This window comes from Theropithecus gelada, chromosome 15 (genome assembly GCF_003255815.1).
Source record: "Theropithecus gelada isolate Dixy chromosome 15, Tgel_1.0, whole genome shotgun sequence".
Classification (NCBI taxonomy): Eukaryota; Metazoa; Chordata; class Mammalia; order Primates; family Cercopithecidae; genus Theropithecus; species Theropithecus gelada.
Window position 1 is genome coordinate 64,405,957 of NC_037683.1, and position 25,875 is coordinate 64,431,831.

A 25,875-nucleotide genomic window follows, 5' to 3' on the forward strand; every position below is an offset into this window, starting at 1 on the left:
GAAGTGCAAATTTATACCCTGAAAGATACAAAACAACTGAAAAAATTGAAAAAGACCAAAATAAATGGAAAACATTACATGTTGATGGATCAGAAGATTCTTATTATTATTGAGATAATACTACTCCCCAAACTGATTGACTTATTCAAGGCAATCTCTATTAAACTCTCTGATGGCTTTTTTGGCCAGAAGAAAAAAGATAACTCTTTTTTTTAGTTTTTTTTTTTGAGATGGAGTCTCGCTCTGTCGCCCAGGTTGGAGTGCAGTGGCCGGATCTCAGCTCACTGCAAGCTCCGCCTCCCGGGTTTACGCCATTCTCCTGCCTCAGCCTCCTGAGTAGCTGGGACTACAGGCGCCCGCCACCTCGCCCGGCTAATTTTCTTGTATTTTTAGTAGAGACGGGGTTTCACTGTGTTAGCCAGGATGGTCTCAATCTCCTGACCTCGTGATCCACCCACCTCGGCCTCCCAAAGTGCTGGGATTACAGGCTTGAGCCACCGCGCCCAACTGAAAAATGATAATTCTAAAATTCATATGAAAATATAACAGACGCAGAATAGCTAATCCAGAAAAAGAAAAAATATAGAGGACACATATACCCCAATTTCAAAACTTGCTACAAATCTGCAAAAATCAAGAGAATGTGGCATAGGCAGGAGGACAGATGTATAGATCAAATAAATAGAACTGAGGTCCAAAAATGAACGCTTATATTTACAGTCAACTGATATTCAAAAATGGTATCAAGACAATTCAGTGGGGAAAAAAGAATTTTCTTCAACAAACTGATCCAGTATGTACACAAAGGATTTGAATAGACATTTCTCCAAAGATAGTAATACATGAAAAGATGCTCACCATCATTTACCATCAGGAAAATGTAAATCAAAACCACAATGATTTGAGACTAGCCTGGCCAACGTGGCAAAACCCCATCTCTACTAAAAATACAAAATTATCTGCATGTGGTGGCACGTGCCTGTAGTCCCAGCTACTCGGGAGGCTGAGGCAGGAGAATAGCTTGTATCCAGGAAGGCAGAGGTTGCAGTGAATCGAGATCACGCCACCGTACTCCAGCCTGGGCGACAGAGCAAGACTCTGTCTCAAACAAATGAACAAACAAAAAACCATAATGAGATATCACTTCACATCCCTGAGGTGGCTATAACAAAAAGGGCAAAAAATTACAAGTATTGATGAGAAGATGGAAAAATCAAAACCCTCATAGTGTCTGAATGTAAAATGGTGCAGCAGTTTTGGGAAATAGTCTGGCAGTTCCTCAAAAGCTTAAAAACAGTTACCATATGACTCAACAATTTCACTCCTAAGTATATACCCAAAAGAAATGAAAATATATGTACATGTAGGAAATAAAAAGTAGTATCTTTTCCTTACCCATAGCAAGGTTCATGGCTGACATCCCAGTAATAAAAGACAAATTACTAAGAGAAAAATATAACATTTATTTAACCAAAGTTTTACATGACACAGTAGATGTTGGAAATGAAGACCCAAAGACCCAGGGAAAACTGTGTGTTTTTATGGACAGTCATGCAAAACTGTGACTGGAGGACAAAGGCATATGATCCTGTGGTAAAATAAACTTATTAGAAAGGACTGTTTGTTCAAATTCTTCTTGGACTCTAGGTACAAGACAGAACCTCTCTGAACAAGGGTGGTAAGATCTACTTTCCAGGAAGGTAGCTATGAGAATTCTTTTATGACCATGCTTCATGGGAGAAAGCTGGGAGAAGATCAGTGAACAACCTTGCTGCTTTCGTGGATACTGAGTAAATGATGTGGACCATCACATCCAAAAACAAATTATAAATAGATTAAAGACTTTAGGGTGGGGAAAACTTTGTCATATAAAACTTTTAAAGCAAAAACATTTGAGAATAAAATAATAAAATGACTACCAAAATTCACAAACTTTTGAAATTCCAGTTTTCCTTATTCAAGGTTTATAGAACAGAAGGTATTTATAAGATACAAAATATTAGTATGCAAAATAAATAATGAATGCCCAAAAAGCAGTAAGAAAAAGACAATAACCCCATGAGAAAAAAATGTTACACAACTACAAGTCACAGCAAATCCCAGAACTGATTATTCAAATAGAATAAATAAGGAAATAAAAATTATCACCAAATAATCATGTAGCTGTGAATTAACACAAGTACTGGTTTACCCTTATCACACTTCCAAATTGTTTAAAGCTTGCGCAGAAGCAGAAACTGATACAAAAATTAAGAAAATAAATCCACCAGAATTCAGTTCTCTCAATGGCTCAGTCAACCCATGATTGTGCACTAATAGACTTAAATATTTCCATAAATAATCTGCAACAGGTTTATACTCCGAGAAAGATGTATCCTTCTCCCCTAACTTAAATATTCTTGCATACATGCATATACACACCCATACATCCATACATATTACATCGTCCCTCAGTATTCCTGGAGGATTGAATGCAGGACTCTCCACAGATACCAAAACCCAAGGATGCTTTAAGTCTCATATATAAAATGGCATAGTATTTGCGAATACCCTACACACGTTCCCACATACTTTAAATCATCTCTAGATCACTCAAAATACTGAATACAATGTAAACAGCTGTTATATCGTATTTTTACTTGTATTGTTTTCTATTATTGTATTGTTACTTTTAATTGTGGTTTTTTTTTTCTGAATAGTTTGACCCACTGATGCAGAACCTGCAGATACATATGGTCAACTGCTTATAACTATTGAATAGCTCTGTGTGTGTGTGTGTGTGTGTGTGTGTGTGTGTGTGTTCTTTTTAGGGGTATACACATTGAGAGACCACTATATTTACTAGCACTAAAATCTGGATCTGGCCTTTTCAACAAAATCTATAGTTAAAAAAAAAAACCATGCAATTTAATAAGAAAAGAAATTAGCAAACACCTCTAAAGACAAAGAGAATGCCATAAAAAAGTATTATTTTGAAAAATACTCATAAAAAAATGTAAGAAACCACTGCCTCACTTGATTAGCCTTTTAAAAAGGGTATAAGAATATAATGATTGATTGTAACTTTTATCTTCTATAAAAATAAAAATTTCCCACAAATAAGGCCCTTTCCTTTAAAGTCAAAGAAAGTACCACCATAGAACCACATATTTGTATTGTTTAACAGTTTAGTATTTTTTATACTTTATATTTTAAAGGATCTAGAAAATAGTCTTAAAAACCATATTGCAATAAATTCTAGCTATCTTTGTAAGCTTAAGCCTTAAGTGAAAAAGTTAAAACCCATGATTCTAAATATGTTATTTGAAAACACATTTTATTTCAAAATGCAATAGCCTTTATTTTTTAATGATTACATTTTAGGATAACCATTTGAAGTCAGTTTCCTGCTTTGCAACATCAATTTTTAAAAAGCTGTGGGTCTTAAGTGAAAGAATATAAATTAATGCTAGTCCCCACTGGAGGATATGAATATATAGCTTGTTATTTAAAGAAAATAACATGTATTAAACTTCCTAGAAAAAGTTAGATCCAAAAGAGGAGTATGGATTCAATTCCTATTGTGTACCTTTATTTTTGCATCAGTGCTATATTTTTCTTTTCTCCAATGTGCTTCCTGCTTCCTCAGTTTCTCCAGGTCATTTAGCAGGTCAGTGCAGCGGGTACTTAATTTATTGTTTTCCTCCTCCAGATTTTTTATAATTAGTCTATTTTGCTCTTCTTTGTTCTGTACACACTCTTTAGTGTCCTGTAGAACAGAACCACAAGGGCAAATAAACAAAACAAAAACCCAAAAAATGGTGAGAATTAATCAGCAAATACAAACTGTGCAGTTTTACCCTCACAGAAGCTTCTCCTATATTTGATAGCCAAGGTCACCTGTGTACTTTTATTGGCCTCTTTTCATGCAGGTGGATGGGTCATATTTTTTCACTGGATGACAGCTTTGATGAGTACACATTTGCAAAGAGCCCATTAATTGATCAAGCTGCCTTTGATGCTGTCCCCAGCTATTTTTGAGACCCATACAGATATATCCTCCCAGACCTGGGTTTTATCAATTAATAATGCCAGTCCCATCAGAATCTAATTACAAGAAGCCACATATTCACACTCCTACTTTCTTAGCTCCATTTCCATCATTAACTATTTATCTAAAAGTTATAAAGCTTGGAGTTCTAGCTTTAAAGCATCCTTATCAGAGTTTTTGCATGTGAGAAAACTGTATGGTACAGGAGGGCCTAAGGCAATTTTTCCTCCAAACCTGTCACTTTCTGTGCCACAAAGGCTAACAAAGCTTAAAGCAGAACTTCAAAGCAACAGTCCCACAAAACTATGTACAAGTCAACACACCTTAATTTCTTGACTTTTATCTTTAAATTTCTTCTCCAACTCACTGAATTCTTTCCTTAAGAAAGCATTTTCTTCATCTACTGCAATTTTCCGTTTTACAAGGTCATTTATTTCCTGTTTCAGTACTGATTCTCTCTGTGGAAAAAATTTAAATTACTGGTGAGCTTTTATTTCTAAGAAAAAATATTTTATTTCAAAGGTTTTACATTTTGATTTGCTAATGTTATGATTAATTAGCTTTCATAATAATGTCTGTCACCAAAATTCTCATCTCCTGAAACATGTCCATGAATTTTTAACTAAAATGTGCAAGTACAGGGCCTATTTATGTTGAAGAACACATAAAAACTGGACACTAAATATTAAACCACACTCAGAAAGCAAACTTTCAGAATTTAGGTGTGTAACAGGAGAAAAACAAGATTTTACAAACCATTCTAATTAAAGAAAATATATTTATAGCTAACGTAATTCCTCATTCTTTTATTTGAATGTCATTTAGAAGGAACTTTTCTGAAAAACTATTGATTTTGTAAAAGCATAAATCACTTTAAAAATTTTAAAATGGCAAGTTTGTTTTAGTACTAATAATATCTTTCTCTGTAGCCAGAATATTTAGAATGTTAAGGCTGCCATAATTTTTAACCAAACATTCTTCTCACATGTGAGATACCTAAATTACACCTACGAGGTGGATGTACCCATGACTCAATTTTTAGCTTCCCTTGTTTCTCTGGACATCTTTTCTCTCAGAAAATGTAGCGCCTCTCTTGGCTGCTAATCTTACCTCTGTCTGAAAGACTATCTAATCTATATTCCAGCCCTCACCTTCCCAATCACCAATCTCATATTTCCAGCTATACAAGACCCCTCCCTTTGGATTGTCTACTACCTCAAACTAACTTGCTAAAAATGGAATCCATATCCTGATACTGTTTCCTAAACTTCTTCAACTTTTATCAATCCATCCATTCTTTCAACTAATATTTATTAAACACATACTATCTAGCCTGACACAATTACTGGAAGCCTCCAAGTAAGACTCAATAACACCTTCTGTCTATCAACCAAGAAAGAGAGACATCAAGATAGAAACACTTTTTTTTTAAGTAATACGCTCAGTTGACCTTTATTCCATTTCTGATCTATCACTGATGCTGATTCCTTTATACTCTCATATTTCCTCCTTATCAAACTGTCTCCAAAGGACTTGGGAATAAACTGAAAATCAGAAGAAGATCCAGGATTATGATGAAAAGTGGATTTTTAGAAATAAAGTGAAAATATACTCAATATTCTATTTTATTTATTTAATTTTTTAAGAGACAGGGTCTCGCTCTGTCCTGTCACCCACTCTGGAGTGTGGTGGCACAATCATGGCTCACTGCAGCCTCGAACTCCTGGACTCAAGGGATCCTCCCATCTCAGCTTCCCAAGTAGCTAGGACCATAGGTATGTGCCACCAACCCAGCTAATTTTTAATTTTCTTCATAGAAATGAAGTCTCACTATGTTACTCAAACTCCTGGACTCAAGCAATCTTCCCAGCTCGGCCCTGCTGAGATTACAGGTGTGAGCCACTGTGCCCAACCCCAATACTCTAATTTTTAAAAGTGTAATATTAATTATTGATTTTATTGTATTTATAGGTAAAAAATAATTTAGATACTGAATACATACAAAAATAATCTGTGATAAATGTGTAAAGAATTTTTTTTTAAAAAAAGTAAAAGGAGCGGCCCTGTATGTACCAACATTCAGCTAAGAAACACATCTGTACCATTATCTTTGATATCTCATGTACGACCCTTTATCCTCTAGTACTTCCTATTCCCTCCAAGGGTAAGCATTATCTTGAAACCCTGATTCTTATCTTTGCCTTGCTTTTCTTTACAGTTCAAAGACAGATATATGTCCCTATTTAATATGCTGTATAGTTTTGCTTACTTCTGAACTTAAATCTTATTATACATATTATGTAGCTTGCTATTTTTGCTCAACATATGTTCCCAAATTTATTCATAATAATGAATGTAACTGTAGATCAATTACCTTGATGTAATTAATCCATCAGATATTATTAATCCATCAGATAACTATGCTCTATTTATCCATCTTTTATCAGTGTGTATTTCAGCTGTTTCCCATTTGAGGTAAAGGGGTATACAAAGAATACTGTTATGAACACTCTTAAGCATGACTCCAAATATTCATGACCAAGAATTTCTCCCAAGCAGTGTTTTTCAAACTACAGATTACAATCTAGTAATAGATCATTAAATCGATTTAGTTACAATAGTTGGTATTTTTTTAAACGGATTATAATACAATAGAAAATATCAAGGTAATAGGCACACATTATTAGCAATGAAACTACAGTTATAGGAATAAACTTACAAAACAGACATGCTTCATAAATTATTTTCTAAACTTTTATCATATTTAAGATTTTTCTTGTATTTAAATATTAGTAAATTCACATTTGATATAAAAATTTTCATATGTTTACCTTAATTATATGTACTAAAAATAACTATTATTATGTGAAACTTTTATTTTGTGTGTGTATAATGGGTCATGAAGTAAAATGTACTTCAGGGATAATACTAACAAAAGTTTGAAGAACACTTCTCTGGATTATATCCACTTAGAGGTGAAATTGCTAAGTCAAAGACTATTCGCATTTCAGGAGTTTTCATTACTCTACCTCCCCACCAACACTTAACTCTCAGGGTTGGAAATTTTTTTAAATCCAATAAGTACAAATGGCATCTCAGTTTTTAACTTTTCTGTTCTATTTTAATTATTAGGCCGTATCAAAATGTGCCTGACATCAAATAACATAAAAATAGATGCATAAAAATGGCTCGTCCGCAATTTACAATCACTTTTTCTACTCTCAGCTAAGTCTTACGCTCCTTTGAGACTCAACTACCACCTCCTCAATAAAAGCATCCCTTACTATCCCAGTATTTTGTAATTCTTGCCATTTCTAAATTTTTGTGTTATTATACATTTGATACATAACAAACTACCTAGTGTTGCTAATAATCTTTCTACTCATAATATCTCCCAAATTGGACTGTTAACTGTTTACAGATGAGATTGACACTAAATAATAAATTCAATAATATAAGCATTAAAACTGTCTGTAAAATACCCATAAGCCTATCCTTTGAAGAAAAAATGACAAAATTTGAGCCTATCTTGTCTATTCTGGAAATTACTTAAACTCTAGGAAGAACACTGACCAACTGACAAGTTTTAAAAGGGTTTTCCCATTACAGTGAACTAAACTTAACAGGCACTGACAATATAAATGATACCAACAGAGAATCCTTTCATGAGAATTATTTAATAATTTAGATTTTGGCATTTGAGTGAACTTACAATAGTAATTCAAAAGGACAAACAGACTCAATCTGTAAATTAAAAAGCATAATAAGATTAAAAAATTGCTTAACCAAAACTATCATATTCCGATAATTAGTTTAATATTACATTGCATAATATAGTTTCTTCTATCACAAAATCATTAAAGTAATAAAAGATTTTCTCCCAATACAAGAGCACTGTAAACTCTAAAAGTGTAAAAGTTCGTATAAATCAACATATTATCCTAATAAAATATACCCTCGATAATCTAAATAATGAAAGCACAGATATATACAGTTAAAGTTCATTTTAAAATTAAGCTTTATTAATATTTTTCAGCAAAACTTTCTGAATAGAGGCAGGTAAATTCTTAATAGTCTGGCTTGAGTTAATATTAAAATAGCAAACAATTCAGAGGAACCATAAAGCATTAAGGGGTGACAAGAGAGAGAATGTCTGGAACAAATAATTTATTACAGATAAGCCATGAAATGAATAATTCAAATAATGGTCAAGAGAAGTCTACAGAGTAACAAGAAAATAATAGTGAGTATGAAGCAGGGATAAAAATGTGTCGGGGGTGGGGAAGGGGCATAAGGCCCAAACTCTATTAGGCAATACTTGAGCATAGTTAATTTATTATTTATACTGACCTATTTTCAAAATGGACATGAAACTTTTAACAAAAAACAAACAAAGCAGTAATTAAACCACAATAACTAAAACAATGATAAGTGGAGAAAAAGGAAGGGATAAAAGTAATTGAAATTAAGAAATAAAACTTCTGAGCCTCCTGGAAGGTAAGGAAAAAAGGAAATATAATGTTAAAAAGCAATTATCATCTAATTAAATACAATATACTAGGTTATCATAAGTCATGCTATCAAAGCACAATACTAAAAGGGAAATGTATTACATAATTTTATAACAGTGACAAAGCTAAAACATAGTGTTACCCAAAAAAATGGCAATTCTTTATACTAATAATTATTAGATTGTACTCTACAAAAGTTTTTCTGCAACCAGTGGAAAAAAAAAAAAATCTGTGTGTGTAACTTTCTAGTAATTTCACTAGATAGAAGTAAGATTTAAATAAGCTAAAGGATTTGTCATTCTAATTCTTATTCTATCTCATAGCTATAAATCTTGAAAATTAGGAGCTATTTAATATTTTTCAGTGGAACAACAATTCAATGGAGGGGTCTTCTGGTTTCCAGTCCAGCATGTAAGGAACTTGACAGTCGTCTTTCTCATTTACACAATAAGCAAAAAAGCTGAACAAACTGAAAATCAACAACTCTTTTCAGATCCATCAGAGAATTGAGACTATCCAGCAAACCAACGTCCCCAAAATTGAAGAGACAGGCAAACAGAGAGAATAACAACTTAATGGAACAGATGCCCAGGAGAAAAACCTTTCACAGGAGCCAGCACCAGGGTGGAAAAACTTATTCTGTAATTAATGAATTATTAGAAGATCAATATGGACAAGTCTGAGAGTTTAAAACTCAAGGATGGCCCAGTTTTGGGCAGGGGAAGGAGACCAACAGCACTCAGAGGAATCATAAAACAGTAAGAGGTGACACATTTTCATAAGTGTAACCTACTGGATCCCTGTCATGTTGCCACAGGGAAGATGAGACAATAATTCCTTCCTGTTTCCAGTATGTGGAGGCAGAAAGTAACCATCTTTAAATACTCAGAGTATTCTTTTCTTCTTACCAAGGCCTGCCATCGAGAAAAACTATTTTACCAGAGCCCAGACTCATGGGGTTTTACCTGAGCCCAACTAACCAACTTGGATAAGGGAAATACCCAACTCAAGCACCTTCTAGCCTTCCTGTCTCTCCTAAGGGGATAAGGGGAGGGGGGAAACAAACAAACAAAAAACTAAGAAGCACTTTTGAAGGTCACAATTCAGAACCACAGCTCACCAAAAGATTGAAACCCAAACATAACACTACAGACAGCTTCCTCTCCTCCCCCAACACCCCACCACCACATCAATGGGGCTATTGTATAATTAATAGGTTTGACCAAAAACAGCAGTTTAAATAGCAACTATTAAATTAAATTGCCTCTGTAGGTAGCTAACTGTAACCTAACAATATGTAAACACAACCCTACTTGAGAGTATATTTTTGTACAGTAGCCAAGTCTCAGCCAATCACAGCAGCCAAGCATTGAGCCAATCACAAGGGCAAATTGCCAAAACATGTCCAAATAAGGCAAACACCAAACTGTAACCAATCTGGCTATTTCTGTGTGTCACTTCCATTGTCTGGCTATACATAGTCCCAGCCCACATTGGGGAGCAGAGTTCTCTGAACCACTTTGAGTGTTACCCACCTCAAAGTGAAACACCTGAGTGTTACCCAATTCATGAATTTTTTTTCATCTCAATTAAACTCCATTGAATTTAATTTGTTTAAAGTTTTTCTTTTTAAGAAAACCGAATTATGCATATCAAGGATATTTATAAGGTATCTACAAAACTTCAAAAAAGACATGGATACCAGAGTTTTATCTCTAACTCATACCACAGCAAACAGTGGAGACAGCCTAATCTCTAGCCAGATAAACATAAAATCTATTTACCCCAGCTGTTTTTACCCATTTGGTTAATTTTATATGTCAGTTTGGCTATACTACCCATGGTACACACATTCTTACCTAACACCAGTCTATTATTGTGAAAGTTCTTTCACAACAGATATTATTGTGAAAGTATTATTTAGATGTGGTTAACATTTAAATTAATGGGATTTTGAGAAAAGCAGATTACCCTTCATAATGTGGGCTGGCCTCATCCAATCAGTTGAAGGCCTCAAGAAAATACTATGATCCCCAGAGCAGGAAGAAATTCTACCTCCAGACTACCTTAGGATTTGCAATGTAACATAAAGTCTTCCCTAGGTCTCCATTCTGACGGACTGCCCTGCAGAGTTACTTGCCAGCCCACGATTGCGTGAGCTATTACTTAAAATAAAACAGTATACATATGTAACAAACCTGCATGTTATGCACATGTACCCTAGAACTTAAAGTATAATAATAATAATAATAAAAAGAAAATAAAAAATAAAAAATAATAATAGTAAAATAAAACAATCAATCAATCCCTCTATCTCCCCACCCCATAATGTCACATTTCTTCATTCCTTTCCATTACTCTGTCAGAGTTCAATGATCTCTTAAAATGTCATATGCCATCCCCCTTATATTGCTTTCTAAAATTCATTTTAAAACTTCATGACTGCTAAATGTAATGTCTTTTTCAAAAACCCATTACATTTTTTGTAGCATTTTACAATGACAACCTTTTGCTTCTTGCAACTCTCTTCTCTCAATTCATGAGATACTGCATTGTACTTCCAACTCTCTTCTCTCAATTCATGAGATACTGCATTGTACTTCCTCCTTACTTCTCTAAAGTCTTTTAGTCTTTTTTACTACAATTTTTCCTTCCTCATTAAAAAATCAGTAAATATCTTGTTCTCAAAATTTTCACTGCTTAAAGTCTTCCCTCTAACTAAACCATTAAATACCCATAACTCCAGGTCAAAACTCTCTCCCAAGTATCAGATTCGTGCTTCTAACAGTTTGCTAAATATCTCTAAATGGAATTCCTATCAGCATCTAAAACATGAACTTTCTACAAGAAGCTCAAAACCTTACCTTCAAAACAATATATACTTCCTGAAAATAACCCTCTTTTTGATAATAATGCCACCGTTCTCCTGGTTTCTCCAAGCTTAAAACCTAAGGGTCATTTTCAAAATTACTATGAAGTCCTTATGGTTCCATTTACATGCCTTTCATTCCTGCCAACCTAATAATTCAGGTCCATGTCAGTGGACCTGACTATGAAATAACTATTAATAATTACTTGCTGGGTATACAGTCATCTGTATGAGACTAAAGAGTGGATGAGAGAGAAACAGACTCTGCCCTCATAGAAACTACAAAGTAGTGTAGGAGAATATGGCAATTTCCACCTTACTTCTGTCCTCACCTAATCATCAAAGATATTTAAAAAGCATTAAAGGCAAGAAATGTAACTCTGAATATTCTACAACACCATCACAGGATAATATATACATTTAATACAATATTTTGTTGAACCTAACTGAAAATATACCTTGTACAAAGTTATAACCATCATTGCACAAAAATGAAATGATTAATCCTAAGAAATTTGGGTCCCTACAAAGTAAATGATTTCTCTTATGAGAGTTTAGTATGTTATATATAAGCTATGTGATTCCACTCAAAAGATAAATAATGAAATAATCTCTACTCAAGGATGCAGAAGTAGACACAGAATTTAGCAAAGAAAAGGGGGAAATATATTTTCATTTACAAAAGGCAATGTTTTCTAAGGGTATGCTATGGTTATCCAAAGCTGGTAAACCAAAGAGCATTCATTAAAGCTCTGCAAACTTAATGCCTAAGGATATTAAAAAGACCCATTTTCCCAAAACCCATTTTCCTTCTCTAACAGAAAAGAGGTATAATTGAGGAAGAGCCTGCTACACTTGTATCTACATTTTCTCAAATCACCTGAATCTTGGGGTAGCCAAATTTTTTTCCAGTAAAATATGAATACAAATGATGTTTACCATATCTGGGTCATAAGGCTGTACTTGTTAAGCAGCTTAGCCTAATCCAATTAATACACCAGGCACATGACAACATTCACCTATTTTAGAGTATATTTTAATATTGTTTGATACTTGGGTGGTAAACACAACTGTTTCTTTCCAGAACAAATTTACTAAAATGTTATTCTTAACATTTTATCATTATGGTACCAATTTTGACATTTTCTATAGGAAAAACTCAACTGTGGAAAAGGTATAAATTTCAGATTTGTATGTTATATTGGAATCAATATTCCTTTTTAGAAAGAACTGACAGAAATGTAGGGAATGGAACTTTTACTCTTTTCATGAAACAACTTTATAACAATAACTGATCCTAGATCAAAGTTCTCATGAACCTTTAATTGGTTAGAAAGGAAAATAAATTCAAAAGTCAAAAGAGCATAGTTGCCAAAAAGGTACCTCCCAAGAAAAATTATAGTTTATTTGCTCCATAATGAGCTTGAGTACAAAATGAATTTAAATATTATATAATGATATTAGCCACTCTTAAAATAAATTTCTTTCACTTCTTTTTTGAGATGTTTATATCTTGAAAATTGCTCCAGAAAGCATGACCACATACACTTTTGAGTGATTACATACTGATTATACAATCACACATAATTTTACATATTACATATAAATATAAATATATGTAATTGTATAATGTACTGATTATACATAAAAGATAGGACTGTACTTGATATAGTGTGAATATTTGTCCCTGCCCAAATCTCACATTGAATTGTAATCCCCAAAGCTGAAAGTGGGGGCTGATGAGAGGTATTTGGGTCATGAGGGTAAATCCCTCATGGCTTGGTGCTGATTTTGCATAGCGAGTGAGTTTTCACGAGCTCTTGTTTAAAAGTGTGTGGCGCCTCCCTCACCATGCCCTGTCTCTCTCTCTCTTGCTCCTGCTATAACCATGTGAAGTGTCACATGCTTTGCCTTCTGACATGAGTAAAGCACCTTGAGGCCTCCCAAGAAGCAGATGTTCCTGTGCGTCCTGTACTGTCTGCAGAACCATAAGCCAATGAAACCTCTTTCTTATTAATTACCCAGTCTCAGGTATTTACTTATAACAGTGGAAGAATAGCCTAATATAGTATTAATACAAAAATACAAGTTTTAAGTGTAAATAATACGATCTCAATTTTTATCTTTTCTACAAATAAAGTCATCTGAAAATTTACAAGCTTCAGAAGTAAATGATAACTGCTAATAATGGCAAAATTCAACAAAACAAATAATAATAGCTAGATACTATTATAAAACTGTAACATTATATAAAAAGTTATAGCCTATTAATCCAGAAAACAAAAGGGTACAAGCAAAGTATTAATAATGAAGAATAATCTTACTAGTGACTTCAAAATAGTAATGCTTTAACATAATAAGGACCCTAATATTCTCAATAAACACTATTGCAAAACAAAAATAATTTTAATGATCTACTACCCAAAACAAGTATAGTGATTTTAAATATTTTTATTATAACACCAACCTGTTCAAATTCTTGTATTTTGGCATCCTTGACTTGCAAAATTTCTAGAACTTTTCTGTCTTTACCTTCAGATTTCTGTTTTTCTCTAGATACAAAAATATATAGAGTTTATTAGTCATAATTGGTAGCTAATACTTTAAATTTTCATATCCCAAATATTAACATCACTTTAAAATATAGAAAATTAAATTATCTTGAGTTGACAGCTCTTTCAGAATTAATCAGAAACCATATGGCAAGTGACAGCAACTCACAACTGCTCAAAACTAAGACAACTTCATACTAAAAGAACAGTTTCATTTCCAGATTTAGATATATGATAAAAATTACACAAAATATGGTTTAACCTTGATTGCAATTACCATAATGTCATTGCTTTGAAAATAATTAAAATTAAGTAAACATGTTCTTATTAATTTAAGCTTTCATATACACAATTATATTAAGGATAAAATTTACCATTTTTTAAGTAAGAGTCTCAAAAGAGAGATTGACAGAGATTTACTTATAGTTGATATCCTATAACTAGAATTTTTTTATTTCTGACACCTTCCTATACATTTCTAGTCTCTGAGACTACTATTAACTAAACTAAATGGTAGTTGTACACTCAAAGCATAGTTCTCTGGGAAACAGAAAATCACAATACTTGTAAAGAATGACTATATTCTAAAACAAATATAGCTTTTAAACAAATACAGCTTTACAAAGGAAAAGGAGGAAAAGGGAAAGGAAGGAACAAAGGTCTGAAGAGACTGTATAATCAGGCTGACACCAGTCAATTTATACCATAAATAAGGGGAAATTTATTGGACACTGACTTACATTTTTTGAAAAGGTCACAAATAAAATATATGGTATTCATAGAAAAACAAAAAATTAAACAGACAAATTGGTATCTCTGAGAATCACAAATTAAACAAAAATAGAAAACTATAAATGGGGATGAAGCTACTGTTTGCTGTCCCCCAGATTCAGATGCAGGCTGAGGTGGAAAGGAGCTTGACTTCTGGAGTTAATAGAGAATAAGAGTGCCTTACCCAGTATGCAGAAGCACAACCAGGCTCATTGTGTGGGACTGGAATGCTAACTCATGAAGTGAAGCTGGAAAAAAGCTTCCACCCATCCTTGCCTAGAACCAAGGCTTATATTAGAGTCTAGAAAGGCAAAAGTTTATAGACGTAAACTCATTTACGTAAACGCTCCCCATTCAAGACTTGAGCCAGAACACCCTGCAGCTGAGGCTAGGTATAGCAAAACCTCTATAAAACCTATTTCAGGAAAGAGACTTGGGTGAGATTGACAATTTAAAGGCAACTATAAAATTTCTAGAAAAAAAAGATAGGCATTAGATAAGCACCTGGTGGTGGAGAAAGAGGAGGAAGTAAACAGTAACAATAACAGCAACCTTCCCTCTTCAGATATGGCCCCAAACAAAAAAATTCAAAATACATGAACCCACATACACTGACATAGTAAGTTCAAGTCAAAAGATGCAATCCTCTAGTAAAAATAAAAATAATCAACTACAATGAAAAAGACTAAAATAAGTAAGTTAAAGGTCCATAAAGACAAAAGAATAACTAATGTTAAAAGTAAAGATGAGAGCTGAAACACGATCAGGTAGATGTAAAGAAGCGATTAAAATCTTGAAGATAAAAAATTATAATCACTGAAGTAAAAAACAACTAAATGGACTAAGCTCAAAACTAGACACAAAAAGAGATTAGTGAAATGAGGGATAGTAATAAGGGATTCATCCAGAACACTACACAGGAAAATAGTGAGATTAAAAACATGAAAACACAGTTGCGACATAAGTTTCTTTGGGAAACTCTAACATATGCCTAAAACATTCCAGAAGTAATAACTATGGGATGAAAAATAAAGCAGTATTTCAGGAGGTAACTGCTGAGAATATTTTAGAATTAAATAAAGTTCTCAGATTGAAGGAATACCTAGCAGAATACATAAAAGAAAGCCACATCTAACACATTAATCTATCATTCATTCAAGTATTTACTGCGCATTTATTACATGATAGCCTTTGGACTAGGGACTAGAGATATTGGAGGAAACAAAATAAACCAAGTTGCTGCCTTCATGGAATTAACATTTTAGTACATAGATAATGAAGATAAATAATACATACTATGTCAAATTGCTATCAGTATAATAAGGACAATAAATTAGGGTAACAAAGAAAGGAATGCCCAGTCCTAGAGAAGTTGGGAGAGAAACAAAGGTTGTTATTTTACATAGGACAGTTAACAAATAACTCTCCTTAAAGGTAATATTATATTTGAGGAGAGATCTAAAGGAAGGAAGGAAGAGTCATGAAGACCCCAGGGAAGAGTTTTCCAAGTCAAGTCACGGAACTAGTAGCAAGAGCAAAGACACAAGAGCAAGGGCAATTGGTATATTCAAAGAACAGCACAGAAGTACATACATTTATAGTAAAGTGGATAAGGAAATGGTAGCTAAGAACAGAGAAATCACTGGGGATACAATAATATATGGCCTTCTAGGCCCTGTGAAATTTGGATCTGAAGTGAAATGGGAAAGCAATGAGCAGCAAAATAACATGTAACATTCTAAAAGTATCAGTGGCTGGTGGGTTGAGGACAGACATTAAGGGTCAAGGGAGAAAGCAAAAAGACAAGTGAGAAAGCACATGAAACAGCCAGGTAAAAAAGAAAGGTGAATTGTACAAGATAGGCAGATGCAGTGGTATTGAGAAGTGATTAAATTTTGGATATTTTAAAGATAGAGCTAACAGGATTTCTTGATAGAAAAGTCAGGAATGTCTCCAAAGCTTTTGCCTACACAACTGGAAGAATGGAGTAGACATTATCTGAGACACAGAGAAGTTGTTTGGTGGACACAAGGATTTCAAATGTGGACATACTAAGTTTGAGATGCCTAATCAACATCCAAGAGAAGTAGGCAGTTGGATTAAAAAGTCTGGAATCAGTAAAAAAGTTAAGGCTGGAGATACAACTTTAGGAGTCATCCAAATACAGTAGTTACCCCTTACCCTCAGTTTCACTTTCCATGGCTTCAGTTACCAGCAGTCAACTGTGATCCAAAAATATTAAATCAGAAGTTCAAGAAATAAATAATCCATAAGCGTTAAATTGCAGTGCTATTCTAAATACATGAAAAAACTTGCACCATGCAACTCCCAACTCACGTAGGACGTGAATCATCTCTTTGTCAGAAGTATCCATGCTATAAACACTACCTGTCTATTACTGTGTAGGATAAAACATAGTGTACATAGGATTCAGTGCTATCCATGGTTTCAGGTATCCACTGGGAGGCTTGGAATATATCCCCCATGGATAAGGCAGACTACTGTATTTTTAAGACCATAGACAGGTTCGCCTAGGCAGTGATTTTGCATAAAGAAGTATGAGGATTGAGTCCTGGAGCATTTCAACATTTATAGATTAGTAAAATAAGGAAAAAACATCACATGATACTAAGAAGGATAAGCCAGTAATTTAAGGGGAGAATCAAGAGAAAGAGCTAAGTGAACAGAATTTAGTAGAAAGAAATGATCAAGTACATCAAATGCTGCCAACACACTAAAGAAGGTAAAGACTGAGGAATGACTGCTGGATTTAGCAATATTAACGTATTGGTCTGTTTTCACTGCTGATAAAGACATATCCGAGACTGGGAAGAAGAAGAGGTTTAACTGGACTTACAGTTCGACATGGCTGGTGAGGCCTCAGAATCATGGCAGAAGGTGAAAGGTACTTCTTACACATGGAGCGCCAGGAGAAAATGAGGAAGATGCAAAAGCAGAAACCCCTGATAAAACCATCAGATCTCAAGGCCTTGCTTTCATACACCATTATATTCACTACCACGAGAACAGTATGGGGGAAACCACCCCCATGGTTCAAATTGTCACCCACTAGGTCCTTTCCATAACACATTGGGAATTATGGGACTACAACTGAAGATGAGATTTGGGTGGGGACACAGAGCCTAACCATATCAATTAAGGTCAGTAGTGATATCTTGATGAGAACTATTTTAGGAGGATGGTGATTACAAAGCCTAATTAGGGTGAGTTCAAGTGAGAAAGAAAAACATAGAAATACTGAAAAGTACTCTTCAGGGGAATTTTGCACAGAAAGGAGCAGAGAAATGGCAAAATAGTTCAAGGGAAATATGAGATCACAAGAGTTTTGTGTTTTTGTTTTTTAACATGGGAAAGAAGACCGCCTGTGTGTATGCTGACAGGAACGATCCAGGGCAGTGAGAGACACTGATGATGCAGGAGAGAAAAGAGAACTGCAGTCCAACACCTTTGAATCCTTCAGGCTTGAAGCGTACATATAGTTTGTTTGGCCTTTGGTAAATATAAACAGTTCTTCCAAAGAAATAAAAAGAGAGAATATGAGAACAGATTCAGATATGTTGGTAGATACAGTTATGGAAGGAATAACAAGCTCCCTTCTAAGAGTTTCCACTTTCTCAATGGTATATGAAAGCAAAGGTATCCAACAGCTGAAAGTAAGAATGGGAAAAGAAGTGTTGGAAGTTGATAAGAGAGGAAACAAAACATTATGGGATGCTGAGATAGTAAGTGGGCCAGGAAAAAATAGGATGATGACCAGGCAGTACTGAGGACCACTTAAAATTAGTGGTCATAAATTTATACAAGATCATGGTCATCATGGTTCAGGGTCTTTCTCAAGACAAGTTTAGCCTTTTGGATGTAGGCACACAAAGGGTGGACAATTGGAATAAACCACATTGGAAATTTTGCAAACACGTATATCATGATGATTTATTTTTACCATTTGTACTTTATCTTGATTATTTTGTTTTCTACTTACCATACATTAATAGCACATTTAATACATAATTGCAATCCATTGTGTACAACTAGGCCTTCTTTTGTTTCTTATATTAATAATAAAATATACTATACTTTCAGAAATTGATGAACTTCTGCCCCTTTTTATTTTATGTTTTGGCATTGCCTGTCAATGTATCTGCCATTTTATATTTTAGTGTTTTTATTAATTTACACAACTATTTTATGTTAAAAATATATGCACTTTACCTATAATTTGTCACTAATATATTATCTCAAATTACCACTTGAATGTTTAACTTCCCATTATAAAATCAGAAGTACTGCAAAAGAATACTAAATCTATTAGAAGTATATACATTAGGAGGAAAATAAGCAGATCCCAAAAGGTAGGGTATGATAGGGTTTACCCAGGGACAAAGATGACCTAGATCATGAAAGTCAAAGCATTAACTACAGTCAGATACTTCCTCTGTAAGTTCTTTTCTGGATATACCATGAATCTATTTTTAACTGTCCAGGAATTAGTTTAATTTATAGGGTTACAAAGGAATATAAATCATTCCATATAAAGATATATGCACCCATATATTCACTGCAGCACTATTTACAATAGCAAAGACATGGAATCAACATAAATGGCCATCAATGATGGACTGGATAAAGAAAATGTGGTACATATACACCACGGAATACTACAAAGCCATAAAAAAGAACAAGTTCATGTCCTTTGCAGGGACATGGATGAAGCTGAGGGTAATTACCCTCAGAAAACTAATGCAGGTAGAGAAAACCAGATACTGCATGTGCGACATGTTCTTGCCTATAAGAGGGAGCTAAATGATGAGAACACATGGCCACACAGAGCGGAACAACACACAATGGGTCCTATCAGAGAGTGGAGGGTGGGAAAAGGTAGAAGATCAGGAAAAATAACTAATGGGTACTAGGCTTAATATCTGGGTGATAAGATAATTTGTAAAACAAACTCCCATGACACAAGTTTACCTTTAAAGTTTACCTAAAAAACATTTAACTATATTACAAACCTGCACATGTACCCCTAAACTTAAATGTTTAAAAAAAAACTGTGCGGTTAGTCTTTATAATCCCCTCTTCTATAATAAGCTTAAGATCCCCACTAGTATCCAAATAAATTCTGGTGGTCCTTTTAAATGAGATATGGATAATACTAGATTATGTGCCACCAAATCCAAACAAAAGCATTAATACAGTTTCCAAATGAGCTTGATACTAGGCTAATTATCTCCTATGACACAGTATGTACACATACTCACAGTCTAGTGGTTAGGTTGCCAGAGCACTAGCATCATCATCACCTAGGTTAGAAATGCATGTTCTTCAGTCCAATCCAGATGCATTGAATCAATAACTCTAAGAGTGGGGGCCCAGCAATCTGTGTTTAACAAGGTGCTGTGGACTGAAGGTTTGTGTCTCCTCAAAATTCATACACTGAGGCCCTAATAACCAATGTGACAGTATTTGGAGGTAGGGCCTGTGAAAGGCACTTAGGGTCATGAGGATTACTCCTTCATGAATGGGAGTAGCACCTTAATGAGAGGGAACACTAGAGAGAGGATCTCTCTCTGTCATTGAGGATACAACAAAAAGGCAGCCATCTGCAAAGAGCCCTCACCAGAAACCACATTGGCTGGCACTTTAATTTTGTACTTCCCAGCCCCTGGAACCATGAGGATAAATGTTTGTTATTTAAGCCACCCAGGATTCTGTTTCAGCAGCCAGAACTGACTAAGACACAATATCCCAAGCAATTCTGATGCACACTAAAGTGTGAGAGTCACCAAAATAACAATAACACACTTCTCAATAGATTAATCTGAATGACATAATATTGAAAAATGGGTCATAAAGTGTCATATAAAATAAAAACTTCAAAAAATATACCTGAATGCTATATAACTAAAAACCTTCAAAATTGACTAATATGTTATACTTTTGAAATTGAAAGATAATCACAACTCAAAATACGGCAATTTGTCTAGCAGCTCCTCCTGGTGGTAAGAGATGTCTAACATTTTCATAACAGGAAAATGCTCCCAAGATAAAATGGCCTGTAACAGGAATACAATATTTTCTACTTGAAAAAATAAGATTTTTAAATACTGTTTCAAGTTTATGTCACCAACCAATCTGGTCAATTCAATTAATACGTGTACTTCTATGTACTTACAAGACATTAAAAAAAAGGTTCCTTAAAAAAAAAAAAAGACACTGCCAGAAGCTGATGATGATCAATGACTGAGACAAACTCCTGTTTAGCTAATTAGAACCACTGATGTGCAATAATGATGTGAGCGAAGAATATCTGCAGACTTCTTTAGGATGAAAAATGAAGTGAAGAGAGGCTGTCAAATCTGTACAAGTTTTAAGCACCAATCATTTTTCCCAAGAGTACTTCCCATTTAAACATTTAACAATGCTGTACTTAGCCACATGAATTACCACGCTAACTTTCTGCCATTTTTCTAAACTCAAAAATCTGAGAAATTATTTTAAATCATTAAGAAACAAAATTTTATTATGTTATAGACCATGCCATATATTATACACTACAACAGGATCATATTTTCTGGGTTTGAGCCCACTTTTAATGAGATGTCAAAATGAAATATTAGAGTCTAAAAAAACATTTAACTATAAATGAGGTAGTGATATTGGTCTGAATTTATAAACAAAATAAAAAGGCAAAACTTACTGAAGTTGGTCTTTTTTATTTACAGATATAAATAATGCACAAAATAAAGCTATTTATTGGACTAACATTTTCTTTCATTTGAGTAGATAATCTATTAAAATGCAGATTTTATACCTATCAATGGCTTGCAATTTAAACAATTCCCAATTTCTAGTAAACATTAAGATTCTAAAACAGTAAGCCTTAATAATAGAAGTTTAGAGAAATCAAAGTTATGCCATCATCAAATTATTTATCCATTTATTCATGAACTATTTTATAAGTATTTTCTTATTATGAATATGCATAGTGAATTACTGGAATGGCATCTATAAACAATATACCAATAATAAAACTTGAAAAAGAGGTTGCAAAAATATTGTACAAACACATTTTACTCCACAGTAAAAGTAACTATTTAAAAAAAGAAAACTTCAATATGTGAAATAAAAATAATTCAACAGATCCTAATTCATATAAAAACTTTGATATAAAATGTTTTAAAGGCTCAAGTATAGTTAATATAACTACTTTGCTTTTATAGAAAACTGAGTTTTTATTGTATAATCCAGAATTTAGAAGTATTTTAATTTCCAGTATAAAATACATGTTTAAAATTATATTTGAAAGCCAAAACTTGTGCTGGAGAAGTTGGCATATGACAAATGATTGACATTTTTTTTCTTATTCAATCAGACTACAGTGCAGAAGATCATCAGGCTAAGACGTGAGTCTGAATCTGTAAATTATGGAGTACGGATGAACTCTTTAAACAAAGAAGCAACAATTCAATAGAACACATCTGTTTATATTAAATATAGTACTAAATAAGATGAGATACTCTATACATAATCAGATACTCATTCAACGCCATTTCTAAATATACAAAGCTGAAACTCAAAACAAAACCTTTTTCTGTTTTATAGTTAGAAATTAAGTGACTATTTCCTGGTTTTCTTATATTTTGTCTCTTTTAACTACTTGTCCAGATATTTCTGCATATATTCAATATTTACTATGTAAAACAACATAAAAGAGTTGGAAAAGATTGTGTATTTTATGCCTTTTATAATTGTGCAAATATTTTTCACCCAGAATCTAGAAGTTTCTTCCAGTGTTGGAAAATATCAGCACTTCGGAACAGACTGTTTTAACATCTGCACATCACCAGGGTTGCCCCCAAGGATTTTTAAATGATGCCTGCCTGTGCTGAATAAAGTGCTAACTTGCACCTTGCATTTCAAACTGTGTCCTGAGCAGCCATCCAGTTGGTACAACACCAGCTGAATTCCCACAGGCCACTGTTCACTCAGGCTTGACTACAATTATCATGTCAATATTTCGTGCTCCGATATGCAGATATGCACACATGCAAGCTGCATAATACTTTCTTCTCCATGGAATGTTGAGTTATATTCAATGTTCTGGGAATTTTTAAGAAAACAGAAATAAACTCTCACCAAATAAAGGTGATCATAATTATTTTACCTTAAAAACAAAAGCTATGTTTCTGTACCACCTTCTGCCACGTGTATAAAAATTAATTTTTTAAGTAATTATTCCTCACTATAATCTCACAATTATTTAATTTTAAAATATTTTAAAAAGTTAAAAGACTATTTGGTTAAGCTTCCTGCATCTATTGTAAAAGTTTGAATGTTTCTTCATGCTTTATTGCAACTACTCTCACCTTGAACATTAGAGTGGTTCCAATTAAACACCTTTCAATTAGTTCCCATGACCATCCATCCACATCCCTGCCTAGGCATTCATGGCTGTTGCAACAGGAAAACTGCTCAGCAAAAATATATTTATGCCCTGGGTGGAACTGCCTGGCAGCATTGCTACCAGATGGCATAATTCTGGCAGCTACACTTCTGGGGTCTCCAAACAGCCATGCTACTACCATGCTCCAAAGTGCAACCCCTTTGTAGGCTGTGTTGGCTTAATACACATGGGACAGTGTACAACCCTATAGCAGCTGTGTAACCCATGTGCTTTGGAGTGGAAAGGAGCAGGAGGGAGGTGGTCCCAGTGGTGAGAGAATATAACATAACCTTATAGAAACAGTCTCCTTATCAAACATGTAAACTTTAACTCTAAAAACAGAAAAAAAAATAAGATAATCTCTCATTTACTATGAAATTAAATCTTTGAACACAGTGTATCAAGGATATAACACATATATCCTTGATAAACATATCAATAAAATCTTAATAAACACGCCAATAAAAACATGTCAATAAAATCTAAAAATCATCTTGTCTTTATTCCCTTTTACCATTCTAATTTTCTACAATTGAGTTTTCATTACCAGACACAAGGAGGAGGAGAAGAACTGAAAACAGGAAAGTGAGCACAAGAAAAAAGTATTAAGAAGTCTACAAAAAAGTACAGAATATTAAAAAGAAAGCAAACCATGTCTTCAAAATTTATACAAAGATGTAGTGTTTCGAAGTAAACACAAATAGAAAGACAAAGGAATTTATGCATATGCTTCATTTGAAATCTGTACATTTGAAAAACAAAAAATATCATCACTGGTAAGCCATGAATATCTTTCATTTGAAATTTTGATGTATTTCTGGATTTGAGTTTTTAGATACAAGTATATTACACATTATTTTTAGGATTAGTAAACTGCAAATATAATATAATATTAAAGAATAATACTGAGAGTTACTCTTAGAAGACTATTATATAGAAGATACAAATTGATTTTTCACAAGACTACAAAACAAACCAAAAAAGAAACAAACTGTAACATGAGATAGGAATGATAATAATGTACTTACTATGTGCTAGACATTATAATCTTGGTATTCATTAACTCAAAACAACTCTATACTTATTTGTATCTTATAAAAAAGAACACTAAGGCATAGAAGAGTGAGTATTTTTTCCCACGTCACAGAACAAGCAAGCCAGGATTACAAATCCAGTTGTTGACTCAATAGCTTGTGTTCTTAACCACTAATTATTAAAAATAACTTCTTTCCAAATGTTAGAGTTAAGTATTAAGCAAGTTACAATGAAAGATGTACAAATTTTCTCTAGTAATCTTTAAAACTGTTAAATATTGGATCTTGGATTTCTCCATCCATAAAGATGGAAAAGTATTTACTTTTCAAATTTAGATTATCTTCTGTAAAATCACAGTATTTTGCCTAAGGTGAATATCAAAATTGCCTATGAATATGTTTTAAAATGCAGATACCTCAATCTCATCCTAAACTTCGGTGAACCACATTCTTATAGATGTCATGGGTGAATTATAGTTATAGCTCAAGAATCTCTCAAATGAGTAGGAGTAGCTATACTCACACAAAACAGATTTCAAGACAAAAACTATAAAAAGAGACAAAGAAGCTCATTATACAACGAGAAAGGGGTCAATCTGGCGAGAGGCTATAACAATTATATATGTACCCAACACTGGAGAACCCAAACATATAGATAAAATATTATTAGAGCTAAAAAACAAGACCCCAGTACAAGAATAGCTGGAGGCTTCAACATCGCACTTCCAGCATTAGACAGAATCATCTAGACAGAAAATCAACAAAGAAACATTGGACTTCATCTGCACTACAGAATGAATAGATCTAATAGGTAGTTAGAGAAGATTTCATCCAACTAGTCCAGAATACACATTCTTTTCTTCTCCTCAGCACATGGATCATTATCAAGAACGGACCATATGTGACTCAAAAAAAAAGTTTTAAAAATTCAAACAGATTGAAATTATATCAACTATCTTCTCTGACTACAATGGAATGAAACTAGAAATCAGTAACAGGAGGAATTTTGGAATCTCTAAAAACACATGAAAATTAAACAATATGCTCTTGAATGACAAAGAAGAAATTAAGAAGGAAACTGAAAATTTTCTTGAAATAAATAATAATGTAAACACAACATAATAAACCTACAGCAAAAGTAGTACTAACAGGAAAGTTTATAGTTATAAGTGCCTACATCAAAAAAGTAGGAAAACTTCAAATAAATAACCTAACCATTGATCTTAAAGAACTAGAAAAGGACAAACAAAACACAAAATTAGAAGAGAAATAATAAAAAACAGAGCATAAATTAGTGAAACTGAAACAAAAAAAGAACAACACAAGAAAAAGATGGTTTTTGAAAAGATATATAAAATCGACAAATCTGTAGCCAGACTAATTAACAAGAAAAGGGAGACGACACAAATAAATAAAATCAAAGGTGAAAAAGGAGACATTACAACCAATACTACAGAAATTCAAAGGATTATTAGCAGCCACTATGAGCAACTATATGCCAATAAATTGGAAAATCTAGAACAAATAGATGAATTCCTTGACACATACAACCTACCAAAATTGAATCATAAAGAAATCCAAAACCTGAACAGACCAATAGTAAGTAGTGAGATCGAAGCCATAACAAAAAATGTCTTGCAGCAC

The 25,875-nt window shown here is 33.5% G+C and overlaps 1 protein-coding gene across 3 annotated transcripts in view; it reads right to left on the bottom strand.

Annotated features, from left to right (window-relative positions):
- Positions 1–25,875, bottom strand: part of CNTLN (centlein) — a 369,548-nt gene that overhangs the window by 269,736 nt on the left and 73,937 nt on the right. For all 3 annotated transcript variants that reach the window (XM_025360690.1, XM_025360691.1, XM_025360689.1), the window contains exons 3-5: positions 13,878–13,962; positions 4,354–4,488; positions 3,569–3,748 (exon numbers count right to left, since the gene is read on the bottom strand). In XM_025360690.1, coding sequence (XP_025216475.1) covers positions 3,569–3,748; positions 4,354–4,488; positions 13,878–13,962 — 400 coding nt within the window. The remainder of the gene's footprint in view (positions 1–3,568; positions 3,749–4,353; positions 4,489–13,877; positions 13,963–25,875) is intronic.